This window comes from Pelobates fuscus, chromosome 8 (assembly GCF_036172605.1).
Source record: "Pelobates fuscus isolate aPelFus1 chromosome 8, aPelFus1.pri, whole genome shotgun sequence".
Taxonomy (NCBI): domain Eukaryota; kingdom Metazoa; phylum Chordata; class Amphibia; order Anura; family Pelobatidae; genus Pelobates; species Pelobates fuscus.
In genome coordinates, this window is record NC_086324.1 from 96,083,064 (window position 1) to 96,101,168 (window position 18,105).

At 42.2% G+C, this 18,105-nt stretch overlaps 1 protein-coding gene across 2 annotated transcripts in view; it reads left to right on the forward strand.

Annotated features, from left to right (window-relative positions):
• The window catches only part of LOC134571673 (putative methyltransferase DDB_G0268948), a 50,250-nt gene extending 38,210 nt beyond the window's left edge, over positions 1-12,040 (forward strand). For both annotated transcript variants that reach the window (XM_063430172.1, XM_063430173.1), the window contains 3 exons: positions 8,094-8,194; positions 8,281-8,418; positions 11,662-12,040. In XM_063430172.1, the coding sequence (XP_063286242.1) occupies positions 8,094-8,194; positions 8,281-8,418; positions 11,662-11,752 (330 nt within the window). In that variant the 3' untranslated portion in view covers positions 11,753-12,040. The remainder of the gene's footprint in view (positions 1-8,093; positions 8,195-8,280; positions 8,419-11,661) is intronic.
• The last annotated feature ends 6,065 nt before the right edge of the window (positions 12,041-18,105 follow it).

Here is an 18,105-nt window from a genome sequence, read left to right on the forward strand (position 1 = left end):
TCAGCTTCACTTAGCTTAGCTTAGTGCCCGAGCTTCATGCAGCAGAGAAGGAGGTAACATATGCTTGGCAGGCACCAGGTAAGCTTTCAGATTGTATAAAAACTATTTGATTACTTACTGTGGGAGATCATCAGGACACTTCTGGCATCATAACCACTTCAGTAGACTATAGTGATTAGGGTGCTTAGAGTGTTTACTATGGATACACCAATAGTGTGTATGGATACCAGGAGCTGGCCTAGAATATAGTTAAAAAAGAGTGAATCTCTGGATATGAAGAAGTAGGGGTTCACCTACGAAACGTGTTAGACTATTGGACACACATCAGGATACAGACCCACAGGACCTGTTTGTTTCTTCTTTGCTGAATCAGAGCCGCCTACAGCACACGCTCCTCCGGAGTGAGGCTCCCGCAGGGACGCAGGCTGAACAAACACGCTGTCCTCACCGGCGGTATTATTACAAGCGGCAAGAGATTCAATCCATATCCATCCGAGTATAATCCGAAGGTCTCTGAACAATTCTGACTTCAATATTACATAGTTACATAGCTGAAAAGAGACTTGCGTCCATCAAGTTCAGCCTTCCTCACATATGCTTTTGCTGTTGATCCAAAAGAAGGCAAAAAACCCAGTCTGAAGCGCTTCCAATTTTGCAACAAACTAGGAAAAAAATCTTTCTTGACTCCAAAATAGCAGTCAGATGTCTCCTTGGATCAAGCAGCTATTACCCCACTTATTAGAAATAATATCCCTGTATGTTATGTTTTTGCAAGTATTTATCCAATTGCAGTTTAAACATCTGTATAGACTCTGACAAAACCACCTCTTCAGGCAATGAATTCCATATCCTTATTGCTCTTACTGTAAAAAAACCTTTTCTTTGCCTTAGATGAAATCTCTTTTCTTCAAGCCTAAATGTGTGACCTCGTGTCCTATGTGTAGCCCTGTTTATGAATAGATTTACAGATAATGGTTTGTACTGGAATATATTTGTATAATGTTATCATATCCCCTCTCAGGCGCCGTTTTTCCAAACTGAAGAGATTAAAATTTTTAACCTTTCTTCATAACTAAAATGTTCCATTCCTTTTATCAATTTTGTAGCTCGTCTCTGCACTTTTTCTAGTGCCATGATATCTTTCTTCAGAACAGGTGCCCAAAATTGCACAGCATATTCAAGGTGTGGTCTTACCAGCAATTTATAAAGAGGCAAAATTATATTTTCATCTCGAGAATTTATGCCCCTATTTATACATGACAAAACCTTACTGGCCTTAGCAACGGCAGATTGACATTGCATATTGCTGCCTAATTTGTTGGCTATAACAATTCCCAAATCCTTCTCGTGTGTGGTTATCCCTAGTTCACTACCATTTAGGGTGTAAATTGCTTGTGCATTCTTAACCCCGAATATTGACTGGTAACATCTGTATGAATTTCTCCTGATGCATATTTTTTTAACAATACTTATTTTTTCATATATTTTATTTGTTGTCTAATAAACTGGCTTTTTTATTATTATCCAGTTTCAGAACCATTGCTTTTCACTACTGCTGTTACATTGTAACAATTTTTAGCATACAGTTCCACATACTGTATTGCTACAATATTACTATCTTGCACTTTTCATCTGTATCTTTCCAAATACAGAGTATACTATTTGGTACAAGTGCCAGCTATTCTGTTTTATAGCAGCAATAGAGGCACCTGCACTGCACTGCACAGTTTGGGCTTTTGGACACAGATTCATTTTTATTTATTTTATTTAATTATTCTTTCATTTATTCATTTTATGTAATAATATGTTTACAAGACATCAATTCCTTATCCAGATATATCTTACTTATGCTTTTTTTTTTTTTCAATTTGACAATTTTTATTTTTCTTGCATAAAGGGTAAAAGAATAAGGGGGTACAGAAATAAAGAAAAGGTGGGGGTTGCATGCGTGGGTGTTACATATATTACATTGGTTTATACAGATTTGTACAAAGCATATGGTGCCACTCAATGTTGTGTATATATATTTGTACAGTTTTGCACATTTCTACTGGGTGTAACATTGTTTTGTATAGGACCTCTTCCGTTCATGTTCACAACATAAGCGGGACATATGTACATAACCAGGGAGTAAAGTCAGGTGTGCAATCTTTCCAGAGCTCTTGCGTGGGTCTTTGAGTCATATGTCGGAGTGGGGCCTAGAAGGCAAGTGCAAATGGAGGAGGGGATAGAGGGGGAGGGCTGGGGGGGATGCTCCAGTCTGGGTGAAGTTTTTATCGATAGGGTCCATTGGGTACACACCACGGTTTCAGCCCCGTTGTCCATGTTTCGTCTCCTGTCTCCTAGCAGTCAGACGAGTGTCATGACATTGTGACATTGAATGTTTGTGCGCCCTTTCTGCTAATTTTAGTGTAGTTCTCTCAGCCCATGTTCTCCAAACCTCCCTTTTGCAGGATTGGCGTTTTGTCATGGGGACAATAAGTGTTTCGTAGCTTCCTACCATAGATATATATTTAGTCAGTTCCTGCATAGTCGCTACGGTTGTGGAAAGCCAATTCCTGGCAATATGTGTCAAGGCAGCCATTTGGATATGGTGTATCAAATATCTGTCGGCTGGGGGACATGAACAGTAGGAGAGAGGCTGGGGAGTTGGGGACTGTAATACCTGTATGCGAGTGGATGAGGGAGAGAACTTCTTTCCAGTAGCTCTGTATGATATCACAGCCCCACCATATGTGTAGGAAAGTGCCTGTATCTTTGAAATCTCCAGCAGGTACTTGAGTGGGTTGGCAGTATTTTAGCCAGGCGTGTGGGGACCATGTACCACCTATATGCGATTTTTGCGCATGAGTTCCATATGGGCTGCGCAGGCTGATCTGCCCTTGTAGCTGTTAATGGCTTTGAGTCAGGTGTTCTCAGGGATGTGGTGGCCTATATCTGTTTCCCAAGCTTTGGCCCATGGGAGGTGGCAAAGTTCTGTGTTGGTGTTCAGGAGCGTGTAGATAGCGGATATGGGGCCCTCGGCAGGTGCACCTGCCATCAGGTGTTTCTCAAATTGTGTAAGGAGGGGCATCTGGTGTTGGGATCTTTACATGTATGTGCCACCAGGATTGGAGCTGTCTATAAGAGAAGTGTGCCACGTTAGAGATAGTGTGTTTAGTGCTAAGGACGGGAAATGTCAGCAGCGTTCCCTTATGTTGCAGGTCATGTAGTTGGGTGACTCCACATCTGTTCCATAGTTTAAAATTAAACTCAGGGATCAGCTCCGCCAACGCCCTGAGGGTCATGGCCTTTGAGATAGGGTGGCAACCGCACAGGCGTGCGCGGGAGATGTTCCATATTTTTAGGGTGGCCATCGTGGCTGGAAGCGCCTGTGTCATGTCTGGTCTTTGGGAGGGTGTTAGCCACATCAGGGTGGATATATTGAGCCTATGCGTCCAGAGGCCCTCAATGGACATCCATTGTGGTGGGTCTGTACGATGATGGGCCGCTACTAGGCTAGTTAGGATTGACGCTTTATGGTACCCAGCAAGGTTAGGCAGGCCCATACCTCCTGCGCTTGTGGCCCTATAGAGGGTGTTTGTGCCTATACAGGGCTTTTTACCGTTCCATATGAACAGATTGATTTGTTTTTGCAGCGCTTGGAAGTATTGCAGTTTAGGCAATATCACCATTTTTACAGCTGCTATGCGTCCCGACCAGGAAATATACTTATTTTTCCATTGCTGGAGGGTTTCGGCTATTTCCTTACTCAGTTTGACATAATTGAGGTCGTAAAGGTTTGGGAGGTGGTGGGGAAGTCTAACTCCTAAGAAGGTGAGGTAATCCTCTCTCCAATCATACTCAAATTCCCTCGCAAGGTCAGACTTATAGGTGCTCTCCATCCTCACCCCCATGGCCTGTGTTTTTGTGAGATTAAGCTTATAATATGAGCATTTGCTGTAGGAATGTAACAGTTCGTGAAATGCTGGTAGTGATGATTTGGGTTCAGTGATAGTGAGGAGTATATCGTCAGCGAATAGGTTCAGTTTCATCTCCCTCCCCTCTACACGTACCCATCGTATGCGGTCGTCGCCCCTGATTAGAGCCGCCAGCGGCTCTAGCGCCAGGATATACAGCACTGGTGACAGAGGGCACCCCTGCCGAGTCCCGTTGCTTATGTTAAAAGGGGTCGACCTAAAGCCTGCGTTGACTACTGTCGCAGTCGGCTTACTGTAAAGCGCCTTAACTACCGCCAGGAATTGGGGGGGAAAGTTAAATTTTTCGAGGACTGCTTGTAGGAAAGACCAGTTCAAGCGGTCAAAGGCCTTTTCGGCGTCTAATGAGAGGAGTATGCTATTGGGTGATATCCTGTGCATGCTTTGTAAAAGGGCGAGTGCTTTGCGCGTCCCATCCGCACCTTGCCTCCCACCTATGAAGCCTACCTGGTCAGAGTGTATCAGGGTGGGGAGAAAACACTTTAACCTATTCGCGTAAACTTTCACCATTATTTTAATATCAGTATTCAGCAGGGAGATGGGTCTGAAGCGCACTTTGTGGGAAGCTTGCCTGGCTTGGGCAGCGTGGCTACATTAGCCTCTAGCATTTCTTGTGGGAGCTTGCACTCAGTAGATGCTGTCGCAAATAGTTTAGCCATCTGGGGGGAGAGGATGGAGGCGAACCTTTTGTAGTAAAGATTGGGAAAGCCGTCAGGGCCCGGTGATTTGTGAGGAGGCAAGGTCGCTATGACCTGTTCTATCTCAAGTGGTGTAACTACGTCCGTCAGTAGGTGTATTTGGTCCTCCGTCAGACTGGGGAGAGCTACCTGGTCTAGGAATTGGGAGATTTCTGTTTGGGTTGGTGCGTCGCCGCATCTTCCCGCAAGTTATAGAGTTTGCCGTAAAATTGCGCGAAGGTGTTGCAAATGTCTTGGGGTTTAATAACCTTTTTGCCCTCTTCTGTTATTATATAACCTATTTTTGACTGGCCGTTGGCCGCGCGCAATCTGGTGGCGAGCAGAGCACTAGCTTTATCGCCCATGGCATACTTTTTCGCTTTCAGTGTATGTAGGGTACATGCCGCGCGCGTTATGTATATATCATTGAGCTCTTTCTGGGTTTGTTCAATTTGGGACCCTCTGGTAGTGGTCGGGTGTAGAAATTGGTGGGCGGTGAGGTCTTGCAGAGTACGAAGGAGGGAGAGGGTTTTCGTTTGTGTCAATTTCTTAAGGTAAGAGGCCCTGCGTATGAAGATCCCTCGCATAACCGCTTTGTGTGCTATCCATGTAGAGGAGGTGTGTGTGTCAGAGTTGTCGTTAATGTTAAAATATTGTAAGAGTTCTGTCTCAGTTTCTCGCCTGAAGGTTTCATCAGATAGTAACCCAGTGTTGAGTTTCCATGGGTTGCAGCCACGGAAGCGGAAATTGTCATGTAAGGATATGGTGATCGGGCTGTGTTCAGACCAAACTGTCACCCATATCACACCTGTGGATCAGATTGAGGGAGGAGCCTTGCACCAAAATCACATCAATCCTGGAGTACGACCTATGGGATTTGGAGTAGTACGAGTAGCTCCTGTCAGAAGGGTGTAGTGTGCGCCAACAGTCATAAAGGTTAAATTGCAGTAGCAATTGCGTCAGGGCTTTGCAGTGAGGCTTGAGCGACCTCTGTCGTGTGGAGTGGGCCTGCGTGGAAGAATCAAGTCTGGGATCAAGGACATGGTTTATGTCTCCGCAAATTACAGTCATTCTCCTTTGAACAGTGGTCACCTTAGTCAACACTTTGTGCAAAAAATTACGTTGGTGCTCATTCGGAGCTTACAGGTTAACTAAAGTATACAACACATCATTCAGCATACATATTAAAATGAGATACCTGCCCTGCTTATCAGCTATTTCCTGTAATAGCTCAAAGGCCATAGATTTTTGAATGTATATGGATACACCTCTTGATTTAGTGGAAAAGGTAGAATGATATTGATTGGGGTAGTGTTTCATACCGAATGCGGGTATGCAGGAGTTAGGAAAATTAGTCTCCTGTAGACATAAAATATCAGCATTATGCTTACTGGCCTCCTTCAGAAGCATATGCCTTTTGTGGGGCATGTTAAGCCCGCGTACGTTATGGGAATAGATCTTCAGGGTGGCTTATGAGGTTGGTGATTATTTTGCCTGAGTGGAGCTAAAGGTTGGGCCGATTTGTGCCCTCTTTTAGGTATAGGGCGGAGGACCAGGGCATGGTGGTCAAGATCTTGAGACTTAGTATGGGTCGAGTGAACGACTGAAACAATGGGGGCACCGCTATGGGCCACCTGAATGGACTTTAGATGAGTGTGATGCAGCATCCTGGAGCAGAGGGTGGTGGAGGTGAACAAGAACTGATAGAATTAACAAAAGTATATACATTTCAGACCTTGGTGGGTACGAGGTACAGACAGGCTGTACGTTTGAGGGGGGGGACCGGAGATGGTGTTAGATAGAGGGCCTGAGCCGGCATATGGAAGGCAGTGTGACTTTTCTAAGGGCTGGTATCGCAGTTTGAGGTACAAGAAAACAACAACAACAGTGTCTGCGGGATAACAAGATAACTGCCGCACTACACCGCTAATGTGTGGCACACAGCATATAACAGAATAACAAAAAATAGCGACATAATAGGCCTATGGCAAAAGCTTAATGCACAGTGTGGGGCTAAGCCTCACCCATCGTGCTAGTATGTATCACATCAGATACTTGCGGGCCAAAGTTAAGCCTGGGACCAGTCCCTGTCAAGGCGTCTGGGGGACGGTGCGTCTGCCGTACGTTTAGCTGGGCCCAGGTCCCATCTCAGGAGTAGTTGCAGGCCTTCCTCCACCGACAGAAGCACCGTGGTGGTGCCATTGCGCGTGATGATCAGGCGGATAGGAAATCCCCACCGATAAGGTATGCGGTAGGTCTTTTACCGTGCGGCTTCTGTGGAGGATCAGCTCCTTCACATGGAAGTAGTGGGCTTTAAGTAGAGTGTCGCTTGGCAATGAGGCAGCAATGTGCTTGGGCTTCGGGACCCTGTGTAGGCGGTCCAACAGCAACATGTCGACCGGGATGTCCGGCAGTAGGGCCTTGAAGAAGCTGTTCACAAAGGCAGGTAGGTCAGCCTCCAGCACATCTTCTGGGATGCCGCGGAGCCTCAGGTTGCTGCGGCGTGATCGGTCCTCGAGGTCCATAAGCTTCACTTCGTATTTAGCCAGTTGGGATTCGAGAGTCTGAATCCTGTCTACAGCTTGATTGTGGGCCTCCACGATATTGTCCACTTTCGTCTCTATGTGCCCTGTTCGTGACCCCAGATCATGCAGGTCGCGTTTGATTTCAGCCACACTTTCTTGCCAGGTGGCGATTAGCTTATTGGACTGCCTGTCCAGGGCTGCTTGGAGAAGAGAGGCTGTGAGCCCTATTTCTGGAGGCATGTCCAGATCTGAGCGGGGGCTGCTCCCTCCGGAGTACCCGGCGCCATCTTGTGGGCCTAGTTCAGCGTGTTGTGAGGCTGGCGGCTTCTTCTGGGCGGAAAAATTTATTTTGTCGCTTTTGTCGGCTTGCCTCCGTGACTTGTGAGGCTATCTGTTCCCTCTGTGTGCCGGATTGGGTCGGATTGCCTAGCTCGTGTTGCGGAGCTCAAGCGGCCATCTTGCTCCGTGGTTAGGACACGCCCCCCTTACTTATGCTTTTTGAATATATTCATTTATTTTGCTTTTTTCTATTTATTTATTCTCTACGAACACCAGTTCCTTCTTAAAGGCACAGTACTATTGCACATTTACTTATTCTCATATCCAGAGATTCACTTATTTTTAACTATATTCTAGGCCAGCTCCTGGTATCCATACACACTATTGGTGTCTATCCATAGTATTTTCTTTATAGGTTTTAGTTGATTCCTATTTTTCCAGTTTCTGAGCGGCCCAGTGCCAGTCCCACTCCCTCACTCCTGGTTAACACATTAGGTGTACCAGTTACAATCATTTTATTTTGCTTAGAGTGTTTATTTATTGGCTTATTTAGCATGTTAAGATTTAGGGAGAGATGTGGGTTAAATACGCCTTTTTAAAACCTTCCTCTTACATCATTTTTTTCCTTATTCAAGGGGCAAGAAAAGTTGGCCCCGTATGAAAATGAGAAAGTGAGACTTGTGAAAACAGGTTACAAAGACCTATTTGATGCCATACCTTATACAGACAAAAAAAGGTAAGTCAGATTTTCTTCTATATTCAATTTCATTTTAGCCATATATATTTAATAACCATAATTAATTTTTGTTTTGTTTTCTCCAGGGTTGAAAATATGACAACCAAAAAGCCAATGTTGTTGTCAGACTTTTTGGGTCTCATACAGACCTTCTCTATGTTCCAAGATTTCCTTAAACATGAACCTGAGAAAGCTAAGGAATTTATAGTGACAACAGAAAAAAGGTATGTAATGTGTAGATATGTGCAAAAGTTTGTTTTAAGCGATACTTCCAAATAAAATTCCTGGTAGTCATCGAACAAACTGATTCCAAATGGTTTTACCTGAAGAGTCAGTTCAAATCCATTACATGTTGAGGTGGGAGACTGAGCTGGGCATTTTGTGCGCTAACTCATCGTTGTAAAGATTAATTCGGTTTGCACATTGAGTAATATATTTGAACGATAATAAAAATGAATTTCACTCCTGTACTGTAAAATGGTAATAACTCTCAAATTTGAGAGAACAAAATGTAAAAATTAAATAGAACTTATTAAATTGAAACAATGTCCCAGTGTGTATATGATGTTCTTTTGAAATGTCCAAGTTCTTACAATATGCACTGAAATAAACTTTTTCTCGATCCTCCAGCACTCCAAGGGTTACACCATGGGTGGATAACCAAGGGAAATTAGAACTGAAATGGTATAATAACGTCTGGTGAGAAACCTCCACCTAACTCACCCTACGTGGAGCTCTCACCTAGTTGAATATTCCTATATATTCAGTCCTAATAGATATCTTTATGATCCATGTCTAAGGGTTGAAACAGTTAAATCTTCCAATAGTGTAACACTGTGTAAACAGGGGTTAACACCACTCCCCCTATATGCCCTGCTCACCTGGTGCAGGGACTTTAACTGGTCCCACAGTGTACTCACGCTATGCACAAATAATAAACCTTCAGTGGTTAAATAATTACCACACTTTATTGACTTTCATGAAATAAACAATAAATCTCTATAGCTGGCTTACAGTGCGTAGGGTAATAGAAAAGATCGTGGTCAGTTAATCGTCCATCGATATTGCTGCTTGATCCTCTCATCATATACACACTGGGACATTGTTTCAATTCAATAAGTTTCACTCACATTTCGTTCTCTCAAATTTGAGAGTTCTTACCATTTTGTGCGCTAACTCATTGTTGTAAAGATTCATTCGGAGCTTTTGTATTTGGGGGTAAGTAGAGAACAGCGGCACGGGTTGTATATTAATCGAAGGGATAAAATCTATTATATATATTTCTTAAAGGGAAAGCGCCTCAGATCAATATTTTATCAATGTGCAAACCATTTGGAATCCTATTACAAATTAATTTTATAGGTGGTACCTAACCCCTTCCAAACTTTTTAAAATGCACCTTAGCGAAAATGATAAATGTTGGAGAGACTGCGGTCAAATTGGTACATTACTTCACATCTTCTATTCGTGTCCCAAAATTAAAACTTATTGGCTGAACATTTTTAAATTAATTTAATCACATATTAGAATTCGAAGTAATATTATCCCCCTCTCTTTGTCTCTTTATGAAAATTACATCTAACCTGCCTAGATACAAAAAACTTGTACGTGACCATCTTCTCATATTAGCTTATTCCATCATCTCTTGTCCTTGAAAGTCACCCACTGTAACAACTGTGGGTGAGGTCTTATCTCTCGTTTTTTACATTAAAAGGTGGGAATTGGCTTTTCATGATCCATCTACTTTCACATCTATATTGCAGCATGAATGGTCAATGTGGGAAGATGATGGGAAAGATAAATTCGGACTTTAACCATATTCCCACCTGACTGAATACATATTTTGCTTCCTGATTTTTTTTAGTACCGTGTTGTTATTAATTACTTGACAGTTTATTTTTTCTGTACATAGTTGACTTATTTCAAAAACAAATATTTATAATATTTATGTGTATTTTATTCGATTGATTGTTTAGTTTTGACAATGGTTCATACGTCATCATATATATGCCAATGTGTTATGATATATTATTTTAAAACATTAAAGGGACACTATAGTCACCTGAACAACTACAGCTTAATGTAGTTGTTCAGGTATGATCTATAGCCCCTGCAGGCAATATAATGTAAACACTGTATTTTCAGAAAAAATACAGTGTTTACATTGATAGGAATACCTCCAGTGGCCGTCACTCAGACGGCCACCAGAGGGACTTCCTATCATGCAGGGCCCTAAAAGGGCCCTGTATACGTCAGACGTATAATACGTGTGCAGGAGAGAGAAGGCACTGTGTGCGCGCCTTCTCTCTCCAGCCTGTCAGCAGAGGAGGGGGGCGCTCAAAGACCGCGAGCTGAGCTGTCAGTCAGCTCAGCTCGCGGCTGCGCACACCACGCGCATGCGCGGTAAGGCGCTCAGGAATTCAGAGGGCGGCATGAATGCCGCCCTCTGAAGTATTTGTGCATGTGTGGCGAAGTCGCGCATGCGCACAAGGGAGCAATGACGCTTCCAAATGGAAGCGTCTGGTTGCTCCCTGCTTGTGCCCGCCTATTTAGTTATTTTGACGAAATAGGGGGCGCGGCTTCACGAGGCTCCCGGCGCTGGAACGAGGTGAGTAAAAGACTCTGCCTGGAGAGTCCCTTTAATAAAAATATTTGATGTAAATCCATTATTTTCTGTATCAATTAAAAGATATTTTATTCAAAGGTATTTTTTGCACATGTCTAATAATAACTATATACTTTGCAATTGATGTCTCCTTTTCATGGTGCATGATGAATATATACAGTTATAGAATTTTTTTATTTTTTTTTGTCTGAATATAATGATGTTACCATTCTATGCATATACACTTTTGAGACACGTTTTCATGCTTGTTATTAAAGAGCAGCTGTTACACATTGTTAATACAAACAATCAGCAGATATTTGTGACTAAATGGACTTCCTTTGTCCACGCCGTGTTTAATGTCTGCACACTATGTACATATTCCTCAACTGATACTAACTACCACTTAATATTTACTATTTTGCACATTTGACATACAACAAAAGTACATATTTGTCATAGCAAATCAGCCCGCAATCATATGAACAAGTCACCCTTAGTGTTTCATACACCTGGCTTTCCAAATTTCACTAGCTTACAGGTAATTTTTAGTGCTTTAATGTACGAAATGGGTACCCTAACAACATAGCCACTACTTCGTCATGGTTTTTGTTGGACCAAAGTTTTTCTTTGACCTTGGTTCCTTTTAGCCTTTTAAATAATTTTTTTTTTTTTTTTTTTTTTTTTATCAACATTACTAGTTACTTTAATGGCCATCTTGCTATCTCTTATTAACAATGATATAGCACCTGATTGATTCTAGGTTAGGCATCCTGGTGGCCTGAAGATGCTAATCTTTATGACATTCTTTACGAGTTTATGACATTCTGTTGACTTTTTACAAACCTTATTATTATTTCAGGTTCCTTGAAATCATGGGGGTATCCTCCACTGAGACAGAAATTGAAGTGCGGTTGAACAATGTATGTTTGTTGGCCTCCAAGCCTAAGTGAAGAGATAAAACAATAAACATGCCTAGCGCAACAAAGCTTTTGTTACATGAACCATAATAGGTCTGTTAGAAAAAAAAGCTTAAGTAAATGAATCTTGTAAGATGCTACACATTATATAAACTCTTGAAAAAAATCAGTGTTTCCTGTTTGATTTTTAATTCACGCAGCTTAAAAATCATAATGTATTGCTAGGGAAATACATATAATAAACAACATGGTAAAGGAAAGCATTGTCTTTACAGCAAATTACATGAATCAAAGTTAAGAATATTTTGAATAAATCCTATTTTTCCACTTTCCTTTGTTTTCATAAGTAGTCCTTACATACAATACTGTAACAGTCTTATAAAGTTCTTAATAATTTTAAAATCAGCAAAATAAATTTTCATTGTGAATTACGGTAATCATTTTGCTAGCAAATGCAGTTATGACTTTAAGCACTACTTAAAGGGACACTATAGTCACCTAAACAACGTTAGCTTAATGAAGTAGTTTTGGTGTATAGAACATGCCCCTTCAGCCTCACTGCTCAATCCTCTGCCATTTAGGACTGAAATCCCTTTGTTTATGAACCCTAGTCACACCTCCCTGCATGTGACTTGCTCAGCCTTCCATAAACACTTCCTGTAAAGAGAGCCCTATTTATGCTTTCTTTATTGCAAGTTCTGTTTAATTAAGATTTTCTTATCCCCTGCTATGTTAATAGCTTGCTAGACCATGCAAGAGCCTCCTGTATGTGATTAAAGTTCAATTTAGAGATTGAGATACAATTATTTAAGGTAAATTACATCTGTTTGAAAGTGAAACCAGTTTTTTTTCATGCAGGCTCTGTCAATCAGAGGGCTGCATAAACAGAAACAAATTGATTTAACTCCTAAATGACAGTGAAATTGCAGGGGAATGATCTATACACTAAAACTGCTTTATTTAGCTAAAGTAATTTAGGTGACTATAGTGTTCCTTTAAAAAAAAAGCATTAGCAAGGGTAATAACCACTACACATACAATTGTGATCAAGCCACCTAAACACCAGTGAATTGTGTATAAATGAAAAATAAAAATACTGAGCTTAGGTGTACAGCCTCCCAAGGTTACTTCCCAGGTAGTAACCAATTAATGCACAGATATATACAAAGAGAAATATCTAGGGATCCTGCTGTTGTACCTAAAATTAAGGACATAACAGTGCAAATATTGTTTGATGTATATGTATAAAACAATTACACAGTTTCACTCACAAATTTCCGATGTAGCAAGCGCCTTATGGGTGCCACCTACGATATCAAATAGGGGGCTATCCACCAAGCCAGAAGAAGGAAGTTCCAGCACACTGAAAAACTTTTCAAAGATTTATTTTCTCCAAAAGGATATTTATTTGATACAAAATTGTGTAAAATGCACAAATATAGGTAAAATAAAGGTCCATTAACTTCCTTCTACTGGCTTGGTGGATAGCCCCCTATTTGATATTGTGGGTGGCACCCATAAGGCACTTGTTACATCATCTTTGACAGCTTTAAGCACCATGTAAAGGCACCTTGAGTGCCATGCATGGAACACGTGCCATAGGTTGCTGACCCCTGGCTTACTATGTAAACATGTGAATAATATTCACAGGGGGAGATGCAATGTTGTGCTTATTATTGGATTATTAGAAAATATGAAACTAAATGGTTAAGAAAAGGTTGTTCAATTCTTTCCTTCAATGCTCCCATCAATAGAGACCGAGAGAATACATAAAGCATTCATAAGCAAACATAGAATACATAGAGTACTGAGACTGAATATATGGAGCACTTGGGAAATACCGACCATAATATGGCAGAATGTGTGATCAACTCAAAAAAATACATTTATATGGCTCTACAAAATGCTTTAAAGGGGTAAGGACATCATATAACTAATTGACTTACAGGAACATTTCACTAGCAAAAGAACAGAAGATTATTTGATTGTCTTATAACAAATTCTACAAAAGTACTGTATACTCGAGTATAAGTCGACCCGAATATAAGTCGACATCCCTAATTTTACCCCCAAAAAACTGGGAAAAATTATTGACTCGAGTATAAGACTAGGGTGGGAAATGCAGCAGCTACTGGTAAATTTCAAAATAACATGATATCCCCCAAAAATATTAATTGAATATTTATTTATAGTGTGTGTGTGTGTGTGTGTGTGAATATAATGAATGCGGTGTGTGTGTGTATGAATGCAGTGTGTATGAGTGCAGAGTGTGTGTATGAATGCAGTGTGTGTGTGTGTGTGTGTGTGTGATGCAGAGCCTTGGTGGTAGGGGTGGGCATTTTTTTTTTCTTTCAATATTATTATTTTATTTTATTATTTACATTTTTATTTATTTGTATTCGTCCCCCCTCCCTGCTTGTTAGCTGGCCAGGGAGGGGGGCTCTCATTCCCTGGTGGTCCAGTGGATGGGCTGTGTAGGAGGGGGCTGGCAGGAAGCGTTTACTTACCTTTCCTGCAGCTCCTGTCAGCTCCCTTCTCCTCCGCGCTGGTCCGGTCAGCTCCCCTGTCAAGTCCCACTGTAAGTCTCGCGGCCACGCGGAGCGTTGCCACGGTAACCCGTGGCAACGTTTTGACCCCGCAGCTCTCGCGAAACTTACACTGGAGGAGAAGGGTGCTGACAGGAGCTGCAGGAAAGGTAAGTAAACGCGTCCTGCCAGCCCCCAACCGGACCGCCAGGCTTGTAATGAGCCCTGCGGTCCTTGTCTGTATTATGGCAATGTAAGTGGCCATAATACAGACATTGACTCGAGTATAAGTCGAGTGGGGGTTTTTCAGCACAAAAAATGTGCTGAAAAACTCGACTTATACTCGAGTATATACGGTACATTTCTCATTTCTAAACATTAGGGAACAGAAATAAAAGAAGCACATTAAAACCAATTAATAAAATGGTCAGTCAAGTAATTAACCGTAAGAAAATGGTGTTTAAAACATTTAAATCAAATGAATCAATAGTAAAATATAACCTATATATGCATATCAAGAGGGCCATTCGATGGGATAACTATAAAATCAAAAGCTCATAGCCAAGTAGGGCAAGACCAACCCCAAAAAGGGACACTATAGAAACCCAGGCCACTTTAGCTCATTGAAGTGGCCTGGGGGCAGTGTCCCTGTCCCCCTTAGTCCTGCAACGTAAATTATTGCAGGTTTAGAGAAACTGCTAAAATTTACATAGCAAGACTAAGACTGTCACAAATGCACCCTACTCCAAGAGTGTGCGTGACGTAGTTGTGGTGGTGAAAGGGTTAAAGTTCACTATTTGTCTGCACTAGACCAGAAATAATGACAAAATCCCCCTTTAACACCACCCACACTTAAACATAATAATAAAACTATTACTATTTTAACGCTGACACCACCAAGACAATTTATAAATGGGGTGCCTTGGTCCCCCAGGTAAATCAATAATGAAACCCACCAAATATTACTTAATACAATACTTAAGGAATTGCAAATATACTAACTAGTCTCTTCAGGTAACGTGATTCTTAACCAGACAAAGGCAGAACTTAATAAATGAATGTTTATTATGAGCAAAAAATGGTCACAGTGCATATAAAAGATATGATAAACAAATTATTTACACCAACAACAGATAAAAACAAAAAGGATAAAATTACTCACTTAGGTTTTTCAAAGTACAACTTCTGTCCAGGGGGTCTCTGGCAAGGAAGGATGGTGACTCACTCAAAATTAGATCTTGGCCCCAAGCAAGTACACAAGCACCCTTAAGGATCATTAGATATATATCCTGTGGTTTATCAAGTCTTGCCCAGGGGTGGAGTTAAGGTGTACCCATAGAGATACTAAGTGACTACCTCCTTTGTTCCAGAAAACAACAAGCCAAATATAAACTTTTGGTTTTATCTCCTCTACTGTACTTGACACAGAAATAATAATTGTCTCTATAAATTTATTATTTTCCCATTCCATAGACGTGTTGCACGCCCCACCCACGATCCAAAAGGACAGACATCACAGTTTCCTGCCACACGGTTTAAGTTGTGCAACTCATGTTTAGGCTTAATTAGGAGATTGGGCTTGTCCCATTCCAAATATAATAAAATTAGGCTTAATTATTAAACTGTGGGTAAGTATTAATATTTATCTTCGATAAAATACTGGTACACAAGGATCTTCATGAAACTGATCCCATTACCATATCAAATGATTGAACTATCCTTCACAAGGTACATGCCAAATGGATGAAGAGACATTTAGACTTTTTCCAAGTGTAGAACCTCACACCTTGCAGAGCCTCGATTACTTCACATTCATATAGTAAAATCCTTTTCACATTGCTATGCCATTTACACTACCCCTTCTGTCATCTGACCTCTGTGGGTGTCCCAGCTTGAAAAGAAGTAACCCCTTTTGACCTCAACAATACCATCTCTGTAATTTGTGCCATTTACTACACAAATTACATTAAAGGATAATATTTCATAGTGTAATAATAAATTATGCACCCTTGCCGTGACACCTCCCCCAAATAAGAGACGCAATGGGAGAAGGCTCACATGCCTCTACCTTGCGTATTAGGTCAAGTCTTCCCCCTGGCGGGACAAACCATCAGCATTGCCATGTGTACTTCCCTTCTTGTGCTGTATGGTAAACTCATATTGCTGGAGAACCAGACTCCACCTGAGGAGTTTCCCATTTGTCCCAGCCACCCTATGTAACCAATGTAGGGGGTTGTGATCGGTAATCACGGTAAACTGGCGCCCGTACAGGTACGGTTGCAGTTTTTGCAAGGCCCAAACTATGGCCAAACACTCTTTCTCTACAATGGCATAGGTCACTTCCCTAGGTAGCAGCTTCCAGCTGAGATACACAATAGGATGCTCATCCCCCTTCTCATCCACCTGACTCAGCACCGCTTCCAGGCCATAATTAGAGGCATCGGTCTGTACTAAGAACCGTCTGGAAATTAGGGGCCTGTAGTATGGGAGAATCAGTGAGGGCCTGTTTTAAGGAGTTGAAGGCCACTTCACACTCAGGTGTCCACTTAATCACCCGTGGGAGTGCTTTCTTAGTGAGATCGGTTAGAGGTTTGGCCAGGGTACTATAATGTGGTACAAACTTCCTATAGTACCCTGCAGTATCCAGGAATGACATCACCTGCTTTTTGGTCTGGGGGGCAGGCCAGGCCATTATAGCCTCTACCTTACTGGGCTCAGGGCGAAGCGTCCCCCCCTCCCACTCTGTGCCCCAGGTACTGAACCTCTGTCATGCCCAGTTGGCACTTATCTGGTTTTATGGTGAGCCCAGCTGCTGCTATGCGGTCCACAACTTGTGTTAAATGGAGCAGGTGTTCCTCCCAAGTATCACTGAACACCGCAATATCATCCAGATATGCTACTGCATGCCCCTCCTTTCCCTCTAGCAGGTGATTAACTAGACGTTGGAAGGTTGCAGGGGCATTTTTCATCCCAAAGGGCATCACCTTGAACTCATATAGCCAAAGGGAGGGATAAAGGCCAATCTCTCTTGCGCTTCCGGGGTCATGGGGATCTGCCAGTACCCTCGGCTGAGATCCATAATATTAAGGAACTTAGCTCCAGCTAGTTGGTCTAGCAATGCATCAATGCGTGGCATAGGATATGCATCAAATGCAGTTACCAGGTTCAACCGCCGGTAGTCCACACAGAATCTAGTGGTCTTGTCCTTCTTGGGGACCAGCACCACTGGGGAGGCCCAGGGGCTGTGAGACTTACGTATTACACCCAGCTCCTGCATTTCCTCTATTTCCCTCCTAATGTCTGCCTTCACCTCTAAGGATACTCTATAGGCAGCCTGTCTGAGGGGATGGTGATCCCCAGTGTCCATGTTATGGGTTACTAGGCGTGTCCTGCCAGGCTTCCATGTGAAGAAACTATGGTAAGGTCTAATAGCTGACTCCTCTGTCCCTCTGTTAGGTGGGTATTAACCTGGGCTACCTCAATGCCCTCTAGATCCCGGGTTGCAGCCAGTAGATCCACAAGGGGATCAGGTTCTTGCTCGTCCCCAGGCAGACTACATACAGTTAACACCGTAGTTTCCCTGTCATAATAGGCTTTAATCATATTTACGTGATACACCTTTTTCCTCCTTCCCCCCTCATCCAGGGATACCACATAGTTTACATAATTTATCCGCTGCAGAATAGTAAATGGACCCTCCCATGCTGCCTGCAATTTGTTCTGCCTTGTGGGTATCAGAACACAAACCTTTTGAGCCACTCCATACACTCTTTCTCGGCATCACGATCATACCAACCCTTCTGCTTGGTTTGGGCAGCCCTCAGATTCTCACACACCTCCCCCATGAAAGGCTGCATTTTA